General features: G+C 35.5%; 1 protein-coding gene across 1 annotated transcript in view; it reads right to left on the bottom strand.

Annotated features, from left to right (window-relative positions):
- AGMO (alkylglycerol monooxygenase) overlaps nt 1-18,255 on the bottom strand; it is a 263,397-nt gene extending 245,142 nt beyond the window's left edge. The window contains exons 1-3 of the mRNA XM_006085039.2: nt 18,031-18,255; nt 16,367-16,497; nt 6,489-6,640 (exon numbers count right to left, since the gene is read on the bottom strand). Coding sequence (XP_006085101.1) covers nt 6,489-6,640; nt 16,367-16,497; nt 18,031-18,156 — 409 coding nt within the window. The 5' untranslated portion in view covers nt 18,157-18,255. The remainder of the gene's footprint in view (nt 1-6,488; nt 6,641-16,366; nt 16,498-18,030) is intronic.
- Nucleotides 18,256-20,560: the final 2,305 nt, after the last annotated feature.

Raw genomic sequence — 20,560 nt, forward strand, 5'->3', positions numbered from 1 at the left:
AATCAATGTCCTGATCTGTTATTAGCCAAGCTATTTCAGGTGCCCAGTAAAGGGCTGGCATAAGATAGGTGGTCATTAAATCTTTGCTGAAAAAAATAACTCATGAATGAGCTATGTATGAATGACAAGTTTATAACTGTGGAAAGAAGTTTTTAAGTTAGGTGATGATTTCTCCAGGAATCTTCACTTAGTGTATTCTCTTAGTACTTCACAGAGAAGTCTTGCTCATTATGCTATTTTAATATGCTAACATTAAATTCGGACACAATTATTATTTACTAAATGAAAAAGAATAGAATTCCACTTGTTTGAATTTTTGAGGTGTAAAATTATTATTCTCTAATGTTTTTCCCTCCCGTGCCCATTTTAACACCCCTAAATCTTCAAAGAAGCCTCCATCTAGCTTGCTTAGAGTTTATCTATTCATTCATTCATTCATCCATTCACTCATTCATTCAACTTTACTCAGTTCTTATACTCTTAAGGCATTTTTTTTATTTAGACTTCCTTACAAAAGTGGGAGGTAAATAAAATCAACAAAATCTTTCTGAGAGACATTAATCCCAAAGTTATGTGTGTGCTAAATAGTTATACTTACACACACACACACACACACACACACACGTTACACACCTAGATCTCTTAAAACCAATTTCAATGTTCTCTCTGCTATATAGCCAGCAAGAGTACTAGGTCCTTGCACTAAAAGAAAAATAGGCATGTTCTCTATCTCAGGGAGAGTCACAAGTCAGACAGCGCTAATAAGTTAATCTTTATCACTGCCTTCCAGTTTCATTTTAATTACTCATTTCCCAGCTTTTTTAATCTCTGGAAAACATTGCCATACCCATCCTCAAATGCTCCCAAGGATTCCTGGAAATACTTCTACACATTAATATCAATGTTCAAAAAGTAGGCTTATGAAGATTCCTAAAAATCTTATCCTTCATCAAGTGTGTAACTTCCCTGCTTGATATCTCAATGCATCTATACCTTTAACACCTAGATGATGTCCAGAACCTTTGTTTCAAATGCGTTTTCTATACATTACCTACATACAGAACCTAAGAACACCAAAGGAAATTTAGATTGTGGCTTTAAGGAGGACTGCAGCTGCCAGAGATAAGAATAAATTATTTTTAGGAAGAAGACTCCCTCAAATGGGGCTCTGTGAGGGAAAATAATGGTAACCTTTCAGTTCATACACATTTTAAGTGTTTTAATTGACAGATGTTTAACAGTAAACATAACATAGCCTCTGTCATTGAGATGAGTTAGACTTAGAGGAAAATGGTTAACACAGGTGCCATGTTTTTTAATAGAAAGTGATGATGAGAAACTGGAGGTCATAGGCAAGTTAGTGGGAATTGTAAGGCATCCCTCACATATATTCTAAATGATGACTTCTCCAAGGGCTGAGAGAAAGTCAGAAATCATGGGACTAAACAAGGGGAATGGCAGATATGAGTAGACTTCACATGAGTGGTCAAATAAGAATACAATCAACACTATACTAGTATTTTTTAAAATAAGGAGTGAGGCATAATATATGGCAAAGAGTTATAAAAATAGGTATATTCTGGTATTTAAATGAGAAACACAAATGTAACTGAATGTTTAGTGACCTATTCTTCAATATAGAGCACAATCCTGGTATCATTACAAAATAAAATAACCTCAAATTAATGCATCTGCTTATGTTCTTTGTTTAAACAACAATAGAAATTAGGATGATCTAAATTTAACTCCCTTAGAAGTCAGGAAAAATATAAAAATGAAGTTTAATAGTCATATACGAAGGCTCAATCACAATAAACTATGGGACAAGTGTTTATAACTAATTACATAAAATTATCATCCACCTTGCTTAAATACAGAAAAAGAGGAATAGAAAATACACTAAACAGTTTACTTATTGACTAAAAGAATAGGAGTTTTGAGGGGATTTTATAGTTTGTTTATTATAACAGTTTTACAGATGAAAACTTTATTTCAGAACTACACTAAATTGTTTTGTAGCCTGAATGTATAATCAATGACTCAGAATAAAATAATAATAAAAGATAGTTAGGTGAATTCTAATTTACAACCCTTATAGAATGTGTGAGGATGCTGGCTATATCAGTCAGGGTCCAATTAAGAGACAGAAACCATGCCTGTAATTTGAATAAGGAAAAAGTGTTGGAGAGGCCGTGAATGTAAACTGGTAATAATGCAAACTGGTACAACCACTATGGTAAACAGTATGGAGATTCCTAAAAAAATTAAGAATAGAGTTACTATATGACCCAGCACCCCCTCTTTTGGGTATCTACCTGAAATTTTTGAAAAGATCTATTCGTAAAGATATATGTACCCCTATGATCATTGCAGCATTCGTCATGGTGGACAAGACATGGAAACAACCAAAGTATCCTTTGATAGATGATTGGATAAAGAATATTTGGTATATACATACAATAGAATGCTACTAAGCCATAAGGAAATATGATATACTGACATTTGCAACAGCATGGATGGATCTTGAGAATATCATGCTAAAGGAAATAAGTCAGAAAAAATAGGAATTATATGATTTCACTCATATATAGGATATAAAACTGAAAGCAACAAATTTTCAGGCAAGACGAACCAACAAACAAAAACTCATAGATACAGACAATAGTATGGTGGTTACTAGAGGGGATTAAATATATGGTAACAGAAGGATATCTAACTTTGGGTGGTAAACACACAATGCAATATACAGATAATGTATTATAGAATTGCACACTTGGAACCTACATAATTTTATTAGCTAATGCCACCCCAATAAATTCAATTGAAAGAATAATGATTAACTATTTTAAAAAGTGTTAACTACTAAAAGAAGTAAACAAGTAGTTAAGTGATACAGAGCAGCAACTGCAGAACACAGCTATTGCCCATAGAGCTGAGGGAGAGGGAACAGGCAGAGCCTCCCCCTCCAAGTCTAAGAGTCAGATATCTTTGGAGAGGCTGTGACTACACAGGAACTCTGCTGGTGACCGAGGTACTTCGAGAATGCACAGGCCCCAGAGGGTGAGGGTTACAGGTAGTGCTCCGATCTTGTTCCCTGGAGGACACGGGATCTTATCAGAAGGTTTAGGCTAGAGCTTAGCCATGAACCAAATGCTTACCAGGCTCTCCATATACTTAGTCTGTTGTGAAGACAGGGAAAACAGCACTCTGGAAAATGGAAGCTAAGTTTCTTCTGCTGTTCTGGCTTTTTAGCATCCCCACAGTCCCTTAAATTGGCCAAGTCTAACATCAACTCAACTGGCAAAGAAGAGTTAGGCCCACCTCTGGTAGCACAGAAATAGCAAAGAAGCACTTGGAGAAGAAAGGCAATAAGATTAACAACGTGTCTGCTGCTCCTTCCCCCATCCTTGCTGTGGAAACAATAATGGTAAATGTGCAAGGTCACACAAGTGTGCTTACAGTCATAAATAATCATTTCTGGGTTCTTCTTTCTAAATACGGTTCCCTATTATATTAGTCTCACTTCAAACTATTTACCAAGAAATCACGTAGGTGATATTACTTAACAACTTAATGTTTTATTGAGACATAAAGTACATAAACTTTAAGTGTACAACTTAATAAACTTTTACAAACGTATACACTCATGTGACTACCAACTAAGACAAGTTAAAGTCTATTACCAGCACCTTGGAAGGCTCACTCTTGCTCTTGCAAAGCAGTAATCATTTATATTTTACATGTTCCTTAAAAAATCTTTACTCGCTATTTTACATGTTTAGTATAACTAATAGAAAGTATAAAGAAAAATAATGCATCCTTTTTTTTTAATGGAAACTATGCATGCAATGTTACTTTTCATTAAAAACCTATCTAACTTTATCATTCTACATTTCTTTCTTAAGTTGTAAAAGTACTCTGTAGAAATTACCGTGCCCTGTAAAGCAATTTGCCACACCATTAAGTTAATAATAATTAGCAATTTTCTCATTATTTCAAAGAAAAATTAAATAAAATAACACATACAGCCTCAAATACCCCTCTCTCTTTTGCATAAAAATTAAGATGAAAATGAAGTTTTTGAGAATAAATTCTTTTTCACTAATACCAAACTGTCCCCTTAATTAAGGTGAGAAAAGTCTCCATGTATGCAAACAAATAACAACATAACAGATATCTAGCAATAATTTGGGTTATTAAGGAAATAATTCAAATACATGTTAAAACAGAAATTTAAGTATATTTCTTCAAAACTCATAGCATTTAACATTAACAAATTTGGAATATAGATATATCATTTTATTGTAAATAGTGAGAGTAACACATTAAATAGAAGCAGTCATTTCTCATATTTTAAAATATTTGGATTTTAGAACTGTTCAAACTTTTCAGTTGAATAAATTTAACCAATTAACCAGTATAAGCTTAGTAATCCAAGAGGCTCAAGAAATTTGATATTAGAAATTTTTCTTATTCCTATGAATTACTGGGTTTCTAAAAAGTTACTTTAATATTTTTATCATATAGATTTTAAAAATTGACTGTCATTTTGAAGTTTGACACATTCAGCTCCATATTTTATTTTTTTCCTACTAGCTTTCCATCACAAGTCAAAAGTCTTTGAACTTATGATTAGGCTTCATAGCCTGAAGGTGGTGAGTATTTTTCCAGAAGGTTTTCAGATTTTTTTAAATGCCTCCCTCTACTGGACTCAGTTCAATTTTTTCTAATGGGAAGCATACTTTAAACAGCCTTGATTTCATGTTTTTAATACATTATTTTACTTTAATTGCTCTTCACTGAGAGCACTTACTATCAACTTATTTTTTAGAAGTTTTATATTTGGTAATATTTTGTTGGTTCTTTGTTTCCTATATAAGGGGCTTTCAAAAATTAAGCAAATTTGCAGATTTCCAAACACATCTGGACACAACAGTGTGATATTAGGAGATTCCTGAAATTAACTAGTAGAATGTAAATGCTTTGTACATTACCCATTTGCTGCATAGAAAATGAGGAAGATTGCCAATGGGTTAATTTTAGAGAGAAAAACGACTGTTTTGAAATAAAATACAAAGTTTACTACCCAGAACATATTTTATTCTTAATCACATTCAATTTGGGAGTATCCTCTTGCATTTAAATATAAGGAAATGATGTCAGGAGCTGACCTATTATTTTCAAAGACAAAAGTTATCACACACAAAATAAATTACTTTTTCTAGTTTACATGTTCAATTCAAATTATTTTAATGAGTTAGCACTTTTTATAGTTTCCTGAAATGTATATGTTTAAACTTTTTAGCAAAAGTAACGCTGTATTTAGTTTAGCCGCCTTAAGTGGACGCCTGTGGATGCTACTCCTATTTCCTTTATCCTCACTTAGGAAGGATATTTGGTCACACATACTCCTACACACACAGCTCAGTTATTCACTCTGATCTTGGGACTCTTCTTTCCATCTCCCATCTATTTTTTATTATTATTATTCCAGGTCTCTTCCTCTTCCTTCCTTCCCACCCACTCAACTCAACCACCCACTGAAATCCTGAGTTCTGCTCTTAGGTAGTTTTTCAAAATTAGCCCTTTCCCCCATTTCCCTTCAGAAAGACTTCTGCATGCCTTATTCCTCCTTGGAGACCACTTGCTCACCTCAGCTCTGCAATCATTCTCCAACCTCTACTTACCCCTACAGAGGTTTAGACCGTTTCTAGCACTTCCATTTCCCTCTCCATAACAAAATATTTCTTTGGAGGGGCATCCAAGAATCCCAAAAAGTAAATTCTGAGAACCAGTGTAGCAACAGGGGTTTGAATTAGATGAGTAATTTTGCAAAGCTTTGGTAATACTAAAGTGCACTATGGTGAACGCCTAGCTGATTGTATTTTCATTTGTAATGAGGAAGTACTGCCAAGAGTTTCAATCAAGCTTACGTATAACAGCACACATTACCTAGGATTCCATGCAATTACAGAGCTCTTCTGAATGACCCTGGATAATTGGGATGTGAAGTTTTAATTTGAGTGCAAGTGTCTGTAGACTCCAGCAAGCTCACGATAATAAGAACAATGTAAGGCAATATATAAGGTGTCCCAAAAATGTATACATACATTTTGAATAATTATAAAGGTAGTGTCTATTAAAATACATTTTAGTTTCAAATTGAGCTATCAGTTGTTAAAGTGTGCATACATTTTTTGGGACACCCTGTATAAAAAGTAATGTTATATCCATCAATTTTTAAAAAGTTTATTGTAATAAATTTAAAAAGTATGAAAAATGCACCTCTAATAATTTCACTTTTTAAAAAGTGACTTCAGATGGTTTCCATTTAATTTGAAAAAATTGAATTATTAATCTTTACATACTGCAAAATAACCAATGTTATTCATTTATTCATTAGTTCAATGAATACTTACTAAACACCAACCATGAGCCAAACACAGTTTAACATAAATTATCAATAAAAGCCTTGATTTGAAACTTACCGTGGGCCATGCGATGGAACCAATAGTAGCCAAGGTCAACTCCTAAGAAAGTTAAATACCAAGTCCATGGAGAATCCCAAGGCAAAATGATGAGCCTGTAGTTCTCCCAGATATAAATGTAACTGGTCAGTTCAATGCTCCTGAAAAACAATCTGGAAAAATAAGATTCACAAGCAATGATTATATTACCTTTTAGATGTAAAATTATGCTAAAACATTTTAGATAATATTAAAAAATTAATATAGTCATGTGTAAAAATATAATCCTTCCCCCTTCTTTGTTGTTTCTGACTACTCACTCCATCATGTCTTTTAAGAGGCTTAATTTTCCTGGTATCAAAATGATTCACATAATGTTTCCTTGTTTCATAGGTATCACTGGTTACACTTATTTGCATTCTCAATTTCATGGAACTTAGGATGTCATTCACTTTTTATGTCTCTTAAAATGCTTTTCTTGGAACCCATAAACATGACAAAACTTTGACTTGCTTTCTATACTTGTCATTTCTAAATCTTAATGAACACAATGAGGGTGCTTTTTAAAGGAAGTTACTGTAAAAGGTAGAAATTATAAATAGCATATTTTAAAAGGTGTCTGCAAATTACCTACTACCTTAAAATATGTTACTCCCATAATATTTTCCTTTAATTAAAGTTACTGCTGGCTAACAATTCTCTCTTCCTCTCTACTATCTCCTTACACACACACACACACACACACACACACACACACACTTTTAATGGTTTTATACGTTATTCTTAATATTACAAATTGGATATTCATAGCATTTCAATATTTCTTGTAATATAAACTACAGCTCTTATGGTATAAGGCAGTGGTCGGCAAACTCATTAGTCAACAGAGCCAAATATCAACAGTACAACGAGTGAAATTTCTTTTGAGAGCCAAATTTTTTAAACTTAAACTATATAGGTAGGTACATTGTTATTAACTTAATTAGGGTACTCTTAAGGCTTAGGAAGAGCCACACTCAAAGGGCCAAAGAGCCGCATTTGGCTCACGAGCCGCAGTTTGCCGACCACGGGTATAAGGGAATAACCTTCTCTTAGAAATAAAGTACATATATGAACCTAGTTAAAATAAACAATTGTTTTTAAAACCCAGACAACAGGCCATAACCAGTTTGGCTCAGTGGATAGAGCGTCGCCTGCGGACTGAAGGGTCTCAGGTTTGATTCCGGTCAAGGGCATGTACCTTGGTTGTGGGCACATCCCCAGTAGGGGGTATGCAGGAGGCAGCTGATCGATGTTTCTCTCTCATCAATGTTCTAACTCTCTATCCCTCTCCTTTCCTCTCTCTAAAAAATCAATAAAATATATATTTTAAAATTTAAAAAAAACAGACAACAGAATATATCTTGCCACCCACTGTACCAAGCTGTAAATTTTAAATTCTTATTTCAAGATCGTTCAAAAAGTACATAAAATAAACTTCAATTTTATAAAGTGTGATAACTGTTTTCTTTAAATTACTGTGATCAAATTTAAGATCAGGCTCAAGATAATTATTCCTTTTATTCTTTTAAAAATTTGATAGAATTTACTTTTTTATATTTGTAAAATATATTGATAATTCTACCTAATAACATTTATTTATAAAACATGAACAAGGGATGAAATTCTTAAATATTCTAACTTTAAATTAAAGTTGAAGAAGTAGCTTAAATTAGTATATTGTTAAAATTCACATTTTAATAGTATTTACCTTTATACAGTTACCTTCTTTGAGTTAGCATGTTACTGGCCCTTTTGGAGACCAGGCCTTTAATTTTAATGTACTTTTCATTTAATTATGTTATGACTTTAATTATTAGTTAATGACATTAAAATTCTCATTTTATATGCTTCTATCATTTAATCTGTAAAATAGGTTACTTTACAACAGCAGTGATATAAATAATAGAAATACCAAAATACCTACACTTTTTCCCTAAAACCCAATTTTCAATTAGAGATTATTTCTGGTTTGTAAAATAGCCCTTGTACCCATAGGGTAAGAAGATGCCTAAGAAAGAGACAGATCACTTCAGGTTGGTAGATGGCAAATTTAATAAACATGAAAACTTACAACCAACTGCAAGACAAATAAATCTCTGCACCAGCCCACCAGAATCTTTAAAAAGTTTGGTGCCAGATTACTGCAATTAAGCGAGTCATAACCTTTTTGCTGTTGGAGGGTCTTGCCTTCAATTTCTTTAAAAATATACACAATACCTGTGAGGGGCAATGAAGTGATTTCAGTAAAATTAGGTATGTCTGTGTAGAGTAGTGGTTCTCAACCTTCCTAATGCCATGACCCTTTAATACAGTTCCTCATGTTGTGGTGACCCCCAATTTCATTGTTACAAATTGAATATAATTAAAGCATAGTGATTAATCACAAATACAATATGTAATTATATATGTGTTTTCCGATGGTCTTAGGCGACCCCTGTGAAAGGGTCGTTCGACCCCCAAAGGGGTCGCAACCCACAGGTTGAGAACCACTAGTGTAGAGGCTTTAACTAGGTTCAGTCACTTATTCAATCCAGATGGTCTCAACAACACCTTACTCTCTCAAGGCTACATCCTGAAACAGCTGCTGATATGGGACTAAGAGGCAGAACATATATTCCAAGGATAGGAGATGAGGTAAGAAGCTTTCAATTGTACAGGTCCAGTTCATGGGCAAGCCAGCATTCCTTTTGATGACCTTCAGCAATTATATGGCTGGAAAGAGCATTTTGGTCCCAGAGTGTGGGTTTTGATCCAAAGGAACTACCAGCCCAGAATTCCTCTCACAACCCGGGCCACATTCTGGATATTCCACAATCCCCTGTCAAAGTGGTCCAAGCCTGCTTACAGGACCCGCGTGGGCCTGGCTCCTGGTCCAGTCCTTCAGAAGGCTGACCTGTGCAGGTGTGCAAACTCCTAGACGTGACTAGGCAATCAAGAGTGTCTATTTTTGGTCATGTAGACAGAGTTTGGACAAGCAATCTGGGATGTCCACACACATGTGTGTGAGATCCCTTACAAGACAGGACAGGCCATGGGGCCAGGGGCCCCCACATTCTTCTGGAAATCTAAGGAATCTAAATGGAAACCTTGTCTTCCAATTTGTTATAGTTATTTGTCAAAGTAAGGAGGTGGGGAGTAGAACAAATTTTATTTTAAAACATGTTTTAGACAAGAGCTTCTCAGGTGTCATTACTGACATTTGGACAACATAATTCTTTTTGTAGGGGTCTGTCCTATGAAAACTGTTACCTGAATTATGAAATCTTAAAATTATTTCCTGTTACCTATTAGTAAAAGGCTAACCATATGAATTTTAATTTGGGGGTAAAAATGGTAACTAATAACAATTTTATATGGTTCAGTCCAATAATTTCTCTAAAACAAGGATTCTAAACCTTGACACTATTGCCATTTAGGCCAGATAATTCTTTGTTGTGAAGGCCTGTCCTGTGAATTGTAGACTGTTTAGCAGCATACCTGACCTCTATTTACTAGATACCAGTAGCACAGCCCTCTCCCCAAGTTGTGACAACAAATGTCTTGGGGGTGTGGATTTCCCCAGTTGATACCCTAAAAAAAGACTGATCTAGAAAGAAAAATTAAAAATGAGAAAATACAACAGAATATTGAAATAACCTACAACTTTTTACATAAGCTTTAGTTCACGCTGTCAAAATTGATCCATTCATGGATTCATTCAATAAATTTATATTAAGAGCCTACTGGGTGCCAGGGACAGAACAAGACAGGGAGGACATAAAGGTGAACAGAACAAATATAATCACCAGCCTCATCAATGCCCCATCAGTTCAGAATCGTTGTGTGTGTGTTTTTAAGTTACTGTCTCTTTTGTCAGTTCCGGTCACAAGTGAAATAGATTTTAAGACACGGAGTCTTTATTAAACAAGAGACCCTGCCTGCACGTGAAATACTTTTTATTTCCTGTACAGGTGCCAGATCTTGAGCAGACACCCAATTTATTACTTCGTCAACTTACTTATTAGGGTTGACACAAATCGAGCTGAAATATACCTGGCATCCTACAGTAACGGCTTTATTTTTTTTTCACACTTTAGCACGAAGCCAGACTTTCTTCAAGGTGAAGGGAAAGAGGGGAGAAGCTGTGGGAGTTAAATTCCCTGCTTTCTATCAGCAAGATGAATATGATCTTCTTCCATCAGAAACGGGAAAAAACAGCCATGGACTGCCCACAACTACAAACAATCCAGCAAAGGGATACAGCTGGGAAAGGATTATCAAGCTCTGGAAAGCCCTTGGTTGCAGGAAATAGCACCTACATTTTCAAAAATGTTCCCACCAGACCTTGAATCATAAACCAAAGTGCCTTCCTCTTTCATTTTCAAATTCCTTCCTCTTCTCCCAGCCCCAACCCCCAGCATATGACTCTGCACTCTGGAATTCAAACTTCAACTCTGTAAACCCCATCCTGTGGGAAGTGACATATGTAATATGTATGTAAATATGAGTTTACTATATCATGTGGAGATGGAATATTGGGAAGTTCAGGGGCTTTGAATAACTAAATACTAGATCCCTTTTACTCACTAAATTTGAATGCAAGACCACAAAATGTTCTAAATATAAGGAGACATTAGAATCCTCTAATCAATCTATAGAGGTTTCCCTTTCATTGTCCTATTTTCTTCATAAATTCCCCCCAAAGAGCAATTTTCTCTTGGGTCTGAGGTTGGTCTTTTGGAAAATGAAAAGTAGCTAATTCTTTATGTGTTTATATAACATTTTCTCTCAACACTAGAAATGTGTCCTGTCAATATTTAGTTACTATAAAATCTGGTGAGGCACTAAATTGCTCTTCCAGAATGATCCTGGATTTTTAAAAAGATAAAGGTAATTTTATAATGTTTAGAGTTTTAAATAATTAATAAATTAGAATGAATATTATTTGGTGAAGAGATTACTAATTAAAGCTAATTAGTTATGACAGCCATCTTGGCTTGAATGTAAAATGGAAAGGAAATGTTGGACATGTCATTCCTTCTTTCATTAGGCTTCATAGACAATAAATTTATCTAGATCTCAAATACTTTCATGTTTTAATCCTTAATCAAGTAAATTAAATTTGATGCTCTCATTGCAAACTGGTAAAATTTCAAAGCAACTTGCAGCATTATGAATTATGTCCCCCGTACTCACAGACATCTGCCAATTTATACTATTTCACAACTGTCATTAGAGCTGTGTGCACTCTCCGATTTGGCCAGATTATGCAAAGTTGAAAAAAATAAATTTTTATTTCTAATAATATTGTCCCATAAATCAGAAAATAAATCAATATTTAAATGAGGTTATTATAAATAGTCTTAGGAGCTTCAGGGAATTATAAATAAATAAATATATTTACATTATATAAATATTTGTTTTATGAGAAATTTTGTTATTTATTAATTTCAAAATCTCTTAAACCTGGCCCAGGAACTTGCACTGTTTATCTGTAAAGATGCTGCCACTTTTGCTCCATCTAGTGGAACATTAATACTTGCTCAGTGTTTACAAAATATATATAACCTCTACCTTCTGCAGACAGATAACATTTGTACTACTATAACTTACTATGAAATGGCATTACCTTTATGAAACAATTATTTAATTTAATTTCATTTTACTACAACCACAAAATCATAGACTTTTATATACACAATGTGGTAGATTTTGAAGTAAATTTGCTGCACTTTTCATTTTGCAAGAAGTAAATTACTTCAAGTAATTCAATTATTCTATTGAATAAGCACACAAATCCAGGCTAATAAACACCAGGAATTTTACATTCATTAGGAACGATTATTCTAACAGCAATCTCTGAAAGTACACAAGTAACAACAAACTCTATTTATAAGGTTTCTAAGGTAAAAGTTCAGAGGAAATAAGCATTCTCCCTAGCAAATACAATTAACAAACATGCAAGTTTTTAAATTTTATTTTCTCTACTAGGGGATGTTCTTTTAATAATTTTCTAGGTTAATAAATGTATTACTATCAACATTAAATATTGTTATTAGTATTACACAAATACATATCTATGATTATGGGCAAAGAATAACTATTTATTAAAGTCATCATTCAAAATGATAGCACTCATTTGTTAGAAGTCTGATGTTGCCAAAGGCAGTATTATCTCTGATCCTAAAGTCTAGTATAAAAACCCAGTATACAATTTTTCTTTATTCTCCAGTCCCACCCCAAGGAGTCAAAAGTATTTCAAAGAAGTTTAATTTCCTCCTCTTTAAAAGTTTTTTTTGAAATTTTCTTGTCAGGAATGGAAAATTCCAGGGCAGTCATGGCAGTAAAACTGTGCATATGTACCGCTGAACATTGCCCAGCTAACTCCATACTGAAATTTGGCAGTGACCCATACGTATTAAAAGTGGAGAGTCCCCAACTTACTTGAAAATTTACCTACTTAAATTATCCCTCCAACCTATTGCAATTTGATTTATAATCTGCTGTTTCAACAGAATAAATGAACCCATTAAAAACAAACATACTGTAGATATTTATATCGGGAATAAAATTTCTCTGGGGAGGATGCAATTTATGGAAGCAGAAACATTGGAAGGAAGTAACAAATTGAGGTCCTGGTTTTCTAATGAAGGATTGGAAATTGAGTTCTGCTTAAAGAAGCAGGAAAAAGAAAGGATGTGATTATTTTTCACTCGTTAGCATTTAAGTCAGTAGCAGGATTATTCACAAGTTTTGTATAGATTTAATAAAAATAGATTTTGTAAAAATGTTGCTAGTAAAACGTTGTTTAATTTTTTTTAAGCCACATATTCAAATGTTTGACAGAAAGGCAGATTATCTGCATGTGATACACTGGGTTTAACTATAATAAGAAAAAATATTTGTCTATAACTTCAAGACTAGATTCTGATTAGGAGGGTTGCCCATGGATTCCAGAAAAGGAAAACAGATGCAGGCCTGCCCAGAATCCAGTTCTTAGGACAGATGGACTTTTATTACACATGATGGTCTGTTCGACAGGCTTGTAAATAAGATATAATCTTGTCTATGATTACTATTTTCCCTGACGTAAAGATTTGAAAGGTACAGCATGCCATTTTCTCTATCAATATGGTATGTATGCTACTAATCTTCAAGATATTTCAAATTTTATGTAACAATAAAATGGAGATCCTCAAATAAACATTGTTTTTCCTCTAAGTCTGCATACAGCATTTCTATTACATGAATGGCAAAGTGGAAAAATATGTTCAGGGTTTCACTTTGATTCCCACAGCTTCTCTAGTCAGAGGCTACATGCCTATTTGGAATTATTATCCAAAGTGTAATTCCTCTCAAATGAATTAACAAATGGTATACTACCATTTTTCTTGCAATCATGTATTTAAAGGACACGGCAAGCCACCAATGCTCCTGTGGAAAATGAAATTAGTTCCTCGGAGAGGATACAACCAGTGCCGTGTTAATCTAACCTTCAGCTGTTAATGATTTGCGCAAGGATTCCCCTTGATGCTGAGGCTTCAACTGAAATATTGTTTTAAGAGTTTCTGTTAAATCCTCCTCGTCTTTTGCTGAGGGATGGATCGGAGTGGGTCCTGAGGACCAGCTCTCCTCCCTGCTTACATCTGTGTGATTTTAATAGTAACAAAATAAACAAAAATATCTTAAAATTTTATTTTCAGATCATTTGCTTTGCTGAGATCTTTTAGACAAAAGGCTATGATAGATAAAAATCCACTGTAAAACTTATAAAAACTGTACACATTTCATAATTTAGAACTGCTGTTCACACCTACCAGAACAAAAAAGAAGCCATTTGCTGTCCTCATTCAAAATATAACTATAGAAAAATATGCTCCAGATTCAAGTTCACAACCTTTTACCTTTCTTTCAAAGGGCATCAGAGCTTGTGTTAGCTTAAGGAGTGTTATGAAGAGTGGAATGTGAAGGAAAAGAATTGCATCTGTCTCTCTCTCTCTCTCTCTCTCTCTCTCTCTCTCTCTCTTTCTCCTCATCTTCCTTATACTTTGGGGGTTTGTTTTTTTAGCAAAAATATATTTCTGGTTCTTGCATATCCTGTTATAACTTTGTACTATCTTAAAAGCACAGTGCTAAGCAGAATTATAGTACTGAGGATGCAATTCATATTTCCAGTAGTTGCAATGTTATGATAAGAGAAAAATCAAATTTCACTTTGACCAAAGTCAAACTTGAAAAAGTAAAAGAAATGTTGAAGCATTCATTCAACTTGATGTCTCCCAGAGTGTTTAATAAATCCATTTCAACTCAACAGAATATGTGACCCATAATTGCACCTGCAAGGTATTTCTCAGTTACCAATTTATTTTTCGATTTCCATAAACTAAACACTTAACTTTCTCAGAATAAACTACAGTAACCAAATGGGTATTTTTTTAATAACCAAATGTACATATCCTTTAAGTATGCTGGGTGATTTTCTGTTCAATTCTATTCAAGGGAGAGATGAAATAGAGGATATTACTAGTATGTATAATTGTAAATTCTTATTTAGGGTATTCTTGGAATTAACTGAAAATAACTTAAGATATAGGCTCAGTTTGTGAAACAATGTGCAACCATGAAAGAAATATGACTTTCAGATTTACTTCCTCTCTAGACAATTTTATGCAATTGTATGAAATGATCTCACCTTTTCTCACATATCTTTAAGTTTTTGTTTTATTTTATTTTTTAAAATCCACCTTGGTTTCCCACTGGGCGGTTCATGGAAACATTCCTAAGTAATGAACACTGGTCAGAAGTAAAGCTCTTAAAACAGTAAAAGCAGCAATGGGTGGGAAGTAGGAATGAGAACATTCATCAACAACACAACGCTAATGCTTCTAAGGGAATCTTCCCTCATCCCCTGCCTCTTGAGTAATCCTCATGGGTTTCTCCTCTACACACATTATAATTTACTCTTTCTAAAAAGTAGTAGGTGTGGGGGTCCAGAATGAGTCACCCAAGTGTTCCCCTGTGGTATGTAGATTGTTTTGAGCTAAAGTCAGCTTTAGCTGCAAGCTCAAGAGAAAGTTCTCCCCCTTGCCCCTTGTATACCTAGAAGAATTTGAATTAGATGTCTTGCCCATAAGAGATTATCAGATAACTATTTTTGACCTACCTATAGAGCAGGATAAACTGCTATTTGTTAAGGTTCTGCTCTTCTTTATATCTTCCAATGACCCTTTGAAGCCCCCAAGGCACCCCACCTTGCGGAAGAGTATGATCCTTCAAGAGAAGTCTATGCCTAGACTTAAGAAATGAATCAGAGTTCACCACTTTCTGAGCAGAGGGAAACATGTGTGACCTCTGGGCAATGGCAAGAAACAGAGTATGGGAGGAACAAACACTGCAAAAGGGCAAAAGGCAGTAAAGGGGCCAGAAGCAAACGTGGGCAGGCCAAGACCTCCACAGATCAGGGAAGGGATTCCTACATTATCCTCAGGCAAAATGGAACCTGTGAAGAGTTTTCACCAGATTCACATAGGAAATGTTTAGCTACAAATGGCCCATAGACAGGGTACCACATAGGAGACCACTGTAGTGATCCAGTTTTATGGGATTTTGACTAGGTAGTGTCTGCACATCAGATTTCTATAGTAAGTCAAATGAATCACATTCTTTGGACACAAAATTAAAGGGGCACCAATTAGCTCAGTCATCAAAGTAAATAATATTTAGAGCTGTCTTTTGTAATGAATGATAAGAAAAATCCATAATGAACAAAATATCAACATTTTATATAATGACAGTAACTGAATTCTTTGGAGACATATGTGTAAATAAATTTGAGAATTTTGGTTGATTCCTTCAGTGTTGCTAACCAACTAATTCACCTTGGAAGCTGAGATAGAACACCAGCTGATATCGATGTTAGAGCATCATCCAAACGACCTGGGGGCTTCCCTTTGCTGATCCAGCTGACAACTAGTTCAAGCAGCATCAAAGAGATGAAAAATGGAGTTGCCTGGAAAGAAAATTGTAGAAAAGAGATGCTATTGTGCTCAGTCTAAAATTCTCTCACATTTCCTCATTAGTCATTCCAGAAGTGGCGATCCAGAGTGACATTTTATAGAAAGAGAAGGTACACACCTTTCCTAGAGGATCATTTTCTCCTAACAAATGAATTTGATTATTTCAGACGTATACTAAACAGGTGCTCCATTCTATCAACTACTTTGGAAATAAAATATAAACAGATGCAACCATGATAATTGCACCAAGAACATAAGAGTAGGAGGGACATGTTACAAATTAGATCTAAAAAACACATTTTAAAATAAGTGCAAAAATCACAAGTCTATTGTACATATAACTAAGCTAGACTCATTTTAAAAAGTAGTCCTTAAAAATGTACACACTTCTAGCTTTTCATATTAATATTACAGAAATGACAAAGTTAAAACTGTAGGAACAAAGAATATTCTGAGTATTTCAAAGAATAAGGTCATTTTAAGTGTTTGAAATATCACTCAAGTTTTATTTGTTCAGCTTTATTTTTATTTTATATAATAGATATTTTTAGGATCCACTACCAATGACCAAATATTGGACTAGGTTTGGTGTTACAATATAAAAAAATAATGATGTTTTATGCATAACCCATGACACAGACAATAGGGTGGTGAAGGCTTGGGCCAGCAGGCGGGGCCAGGATAGAAGAGGTCAATGGGGGAAAAGGAGGACATATGTAATACCTTCAACAATAAAGATTTTTTTTAATATTGATTTTTAAAGACATAAGTATCACTTTTTTTTTCTTAAAAAAATCTGAAAGAGTAATATCAAATCCTGAAAAAAAGTTATGGGTTTCACTCATTTGGAAGCTGACCATGAGTTTTACAATTTTCAAAAAATAAACTACCAAGAACATTTTCTCTGATGTCATTTTTTTCTCTTCTATTTCTGGTCTGAACTAGTAAGTGTTATAGGAACTTTGACAGGGTGGGGAACCTCAGTATTCAAGTTCTAATTCTGGATATTTCCATTGCCAATCATAGCCAGGAACCAAAAGTGAAAAGTGCCTCTAAACACTTCAGAGTTTCAAATAAAACTTGATTCAAGTTCAAAGTTAGGAAGTCAGAGTTGGACCCAGTCAGCTGTGTATCCATTCTGCAGAACTACTCTACAAAATGAAAGAGGAAACAGTTTCCTGGGAGGTAGTAGACAAGTTTACCCTTGGAAAACGAAATTGTTACAAAGTTTACTGATATCAGCTTCTGTCAGCTAAATTTGTAATGTCACTGTGTCCAGGATAACTTTAAAAGCTTCTGTTGTATTCTGGAGTGACATATCAAGGAAAGGGAGTTTAATAGAAGATGGTGATGGATATTATATGGAAATTCAGTTCAAGTAGAAATTCTACTTTTGCTCCATGTCTTTATGAAATGGAATTAATTTTATTAGAATTTCATAATTTGAAGAATGAAAGTAAACCAAACCTCAAGATGTGTTAGACTTCTTAAGAAAAAGCAAGAGCAGCCTCTTCCAAGAGTCTCACCTGTTTTACATAATCAGGCACCTCTTCCAGGGTTTGGAATGACGTTTCATTGGGCTTCATCACGTAAAACATCATGCGGATTCCCTGGGAAAGGGAAACATCCCCTTGGGCTTCTGGGTTCTTCATCTCTGCCCTGGTCTGCTTCCCAGCTGGAGAATATTTGTGATTCCGTGGTTTAAGCCAGAGGCTGGACAAAGAGGACAAGACGTGCTTCACAGAACAAGCCCTTTGTCAAAGCACGGCTGGAAACAAAACTCCGCAGAGACAGGCACGCAGCAGATCCTGTGCAGAGACAGGAAAATACTGGGATCAAGAACCAGTTCAAAGTTCAGTGGGCGCTGTCCCAGGAACCTGGCTTGTGGGGGAGGAAGAGGGTAAGCCTGCCCAAATCAAAGATAAACAGTGGAGTTTGGCTCTAGGTGAACTGATTAAAACAAGATAAGCAAAAGAAAAGCACAGATACGTCCTTGGAAAGGGGAAGAAAAAGAAGGGTTAACAAGTGAAAATTCACTCTGAAAAAGTGGGCAGAAACTGAAGACTCAAATCCCATGAAGAAAATTCATTTTTTTTTCTCCCTTTTGAAATTCCCAGGGGGTTCAAGTTTGTTACCTCCCCTCAGAGTCATATTTTCTCAAAGGATAGAGTGCTCTAATCTTATTTAACAAGACTAAGCTTGAAAGTCAATAAGCACCTAATATATAATACTGGTGTATTTCTGGAGCTGTATCATGTTAATTTTGAACTGTTGCAAACTAATTTAGAGGTATTTGGCTCGTTACATTGTTTAATAGAATGTTGACTTAGTCACATCTCTATGGTTCAAATGTATGGGGCCTAGCTGATTGAAAAAGCTCCCAGGATGGGGCTATGACACCTCACCTCTGTTTTCCAAGAGGAGCTTCAATGATTAGTTTCTTACAGGGAGACTAGAGGACATTTATTGCATCACTAGTGAAGGAGGGGAGCTTCAATAGCCTCAAGCCTTCACCTAGAATGGCTGTACTCATCCTTTGGCTACCACCTAATCTTTATTTTAAACATGTTGATATAGATTTGATCAAACTATTAATACTAGATTTGATCACACTATTGTTTTAGGGGGAAAAATAGAAACTATAGGTAAGCAACAAATAAATTACTACTCAAAGACACAGTCAGTTTCGCTATCTCATTTTTAGACATGAGCAGAGCAAGGACGATGGGCCAGGTACAGAAACACCAGGGCGGAAAGCCCTGAATGCCTAGCAAGGGGCAAAAATGGAAAACAAGAACCTCACCCTCAGGGTAACTGTTCTTCCCCTAGCACAGTGGTCGGCAAACTGCGGCCCCTTGAGTGTGGCTCTTCCACAAAATACCACGAGCGGGCACGCAGTGCGATTGAAAATTCGTGGCCACACTCAAGGGGACAAAGAGCCGCATGTGGCTTGCGAGCCCCAGTTTGCCAACCACTGCCCTAGCTTATGACTGGTCAGTTTGGACCCCTGATCTTTCAGATCACTGCTTAGGCATTTCAGCGCCCCCCCCCCGCCCCCCACCTTCTCCTCCCTAAAGATAACATCTAGGCCTCAGTTGTATTTCAGCCCCAGGCTCCAAAAAACAGCAAAACCTAACAAGTGATACCTTAGTTGCCTCAGGACCAACTACCTTGACTAATAACCCCCTGCCCTGGCACCGTCCAATCAGTGGAGACCAGGACCCTGAAAGAGAACACCTAGGAAGTTGATGAATATTCTATTAAGACCCTCCCCTGAGACCTTCCCTAAGATTTCTATCTGCAAGAGAGAGATCAATACACTCAGGACAGAGAACAAGTGTGCGCTCCCCCTGCAAGGAGCACGCCCATGCCATTCCCTTCCCTTCCCTTTCTCCATAGGCTTGTATCCCCTAACTCTATGGGACCCCACAAGACTTGCAACCAGGGGAGCAATGGGCAGTGGCAGCTCATCCTGTACTAACCCTCTGAATCTCTCTCTTCAAAGCCCCCTTTTCTCTTACTTCTCAGTAAACCAAAGCAGCCCAGTCTAGGTTTTCCTATACCCTTCCTTATTTTACTGTCCTAAATACATTTTTGCTGCAATACCCTTTGGCTCAGTGCTGTGTAGCTCTTCCCTTTGGATATCCCCATCTTCCATCCCCTTTTCCTTAAATAAATTCAATTTTTCTTTAATCACCACCTGAGATGACTACTATTTAGCCTACCTTCATACCACCTTTCACCTGTGACTTAGTGTTGCTAAAAATTGTGCAGTAAAAACCACTGGGCTTATAAAGAAAATGGGATTATGATGCAATACCAAAAAGCTTTGTAATGACTCATGAGGAGAAAAAAAAATCAGAACCTAATAAAAATGGTAGCACATTTTTACACATGTATTCTTACATGAAGAAATGCAAAAATACTGCAATAAATATGCTGCTTTGTCTTGAAAAGGACCTGAAGTGGACACTGGAAAAGAGTTACAAATTGTGAGTTAATGTGGAGTATTGCAAGGAGGCTGACCTGAGGTCAGACAGAAAGTTGTAAAACTAG

Source organism: Myotis lucifugus, unplaced genomic scaffold, assembly GCF_000147115.1.
Source record: "Myotis lucifugus unplaced genomic scaffold, Myoluc2.0 scaffold_15, whole genome shotgun sequence".
NCBI lineage: Eukaryota > Metazoa > Chordata > Mammalia > Chiroptera > Vespertilionidae > Myotis > Myotis lucifugus.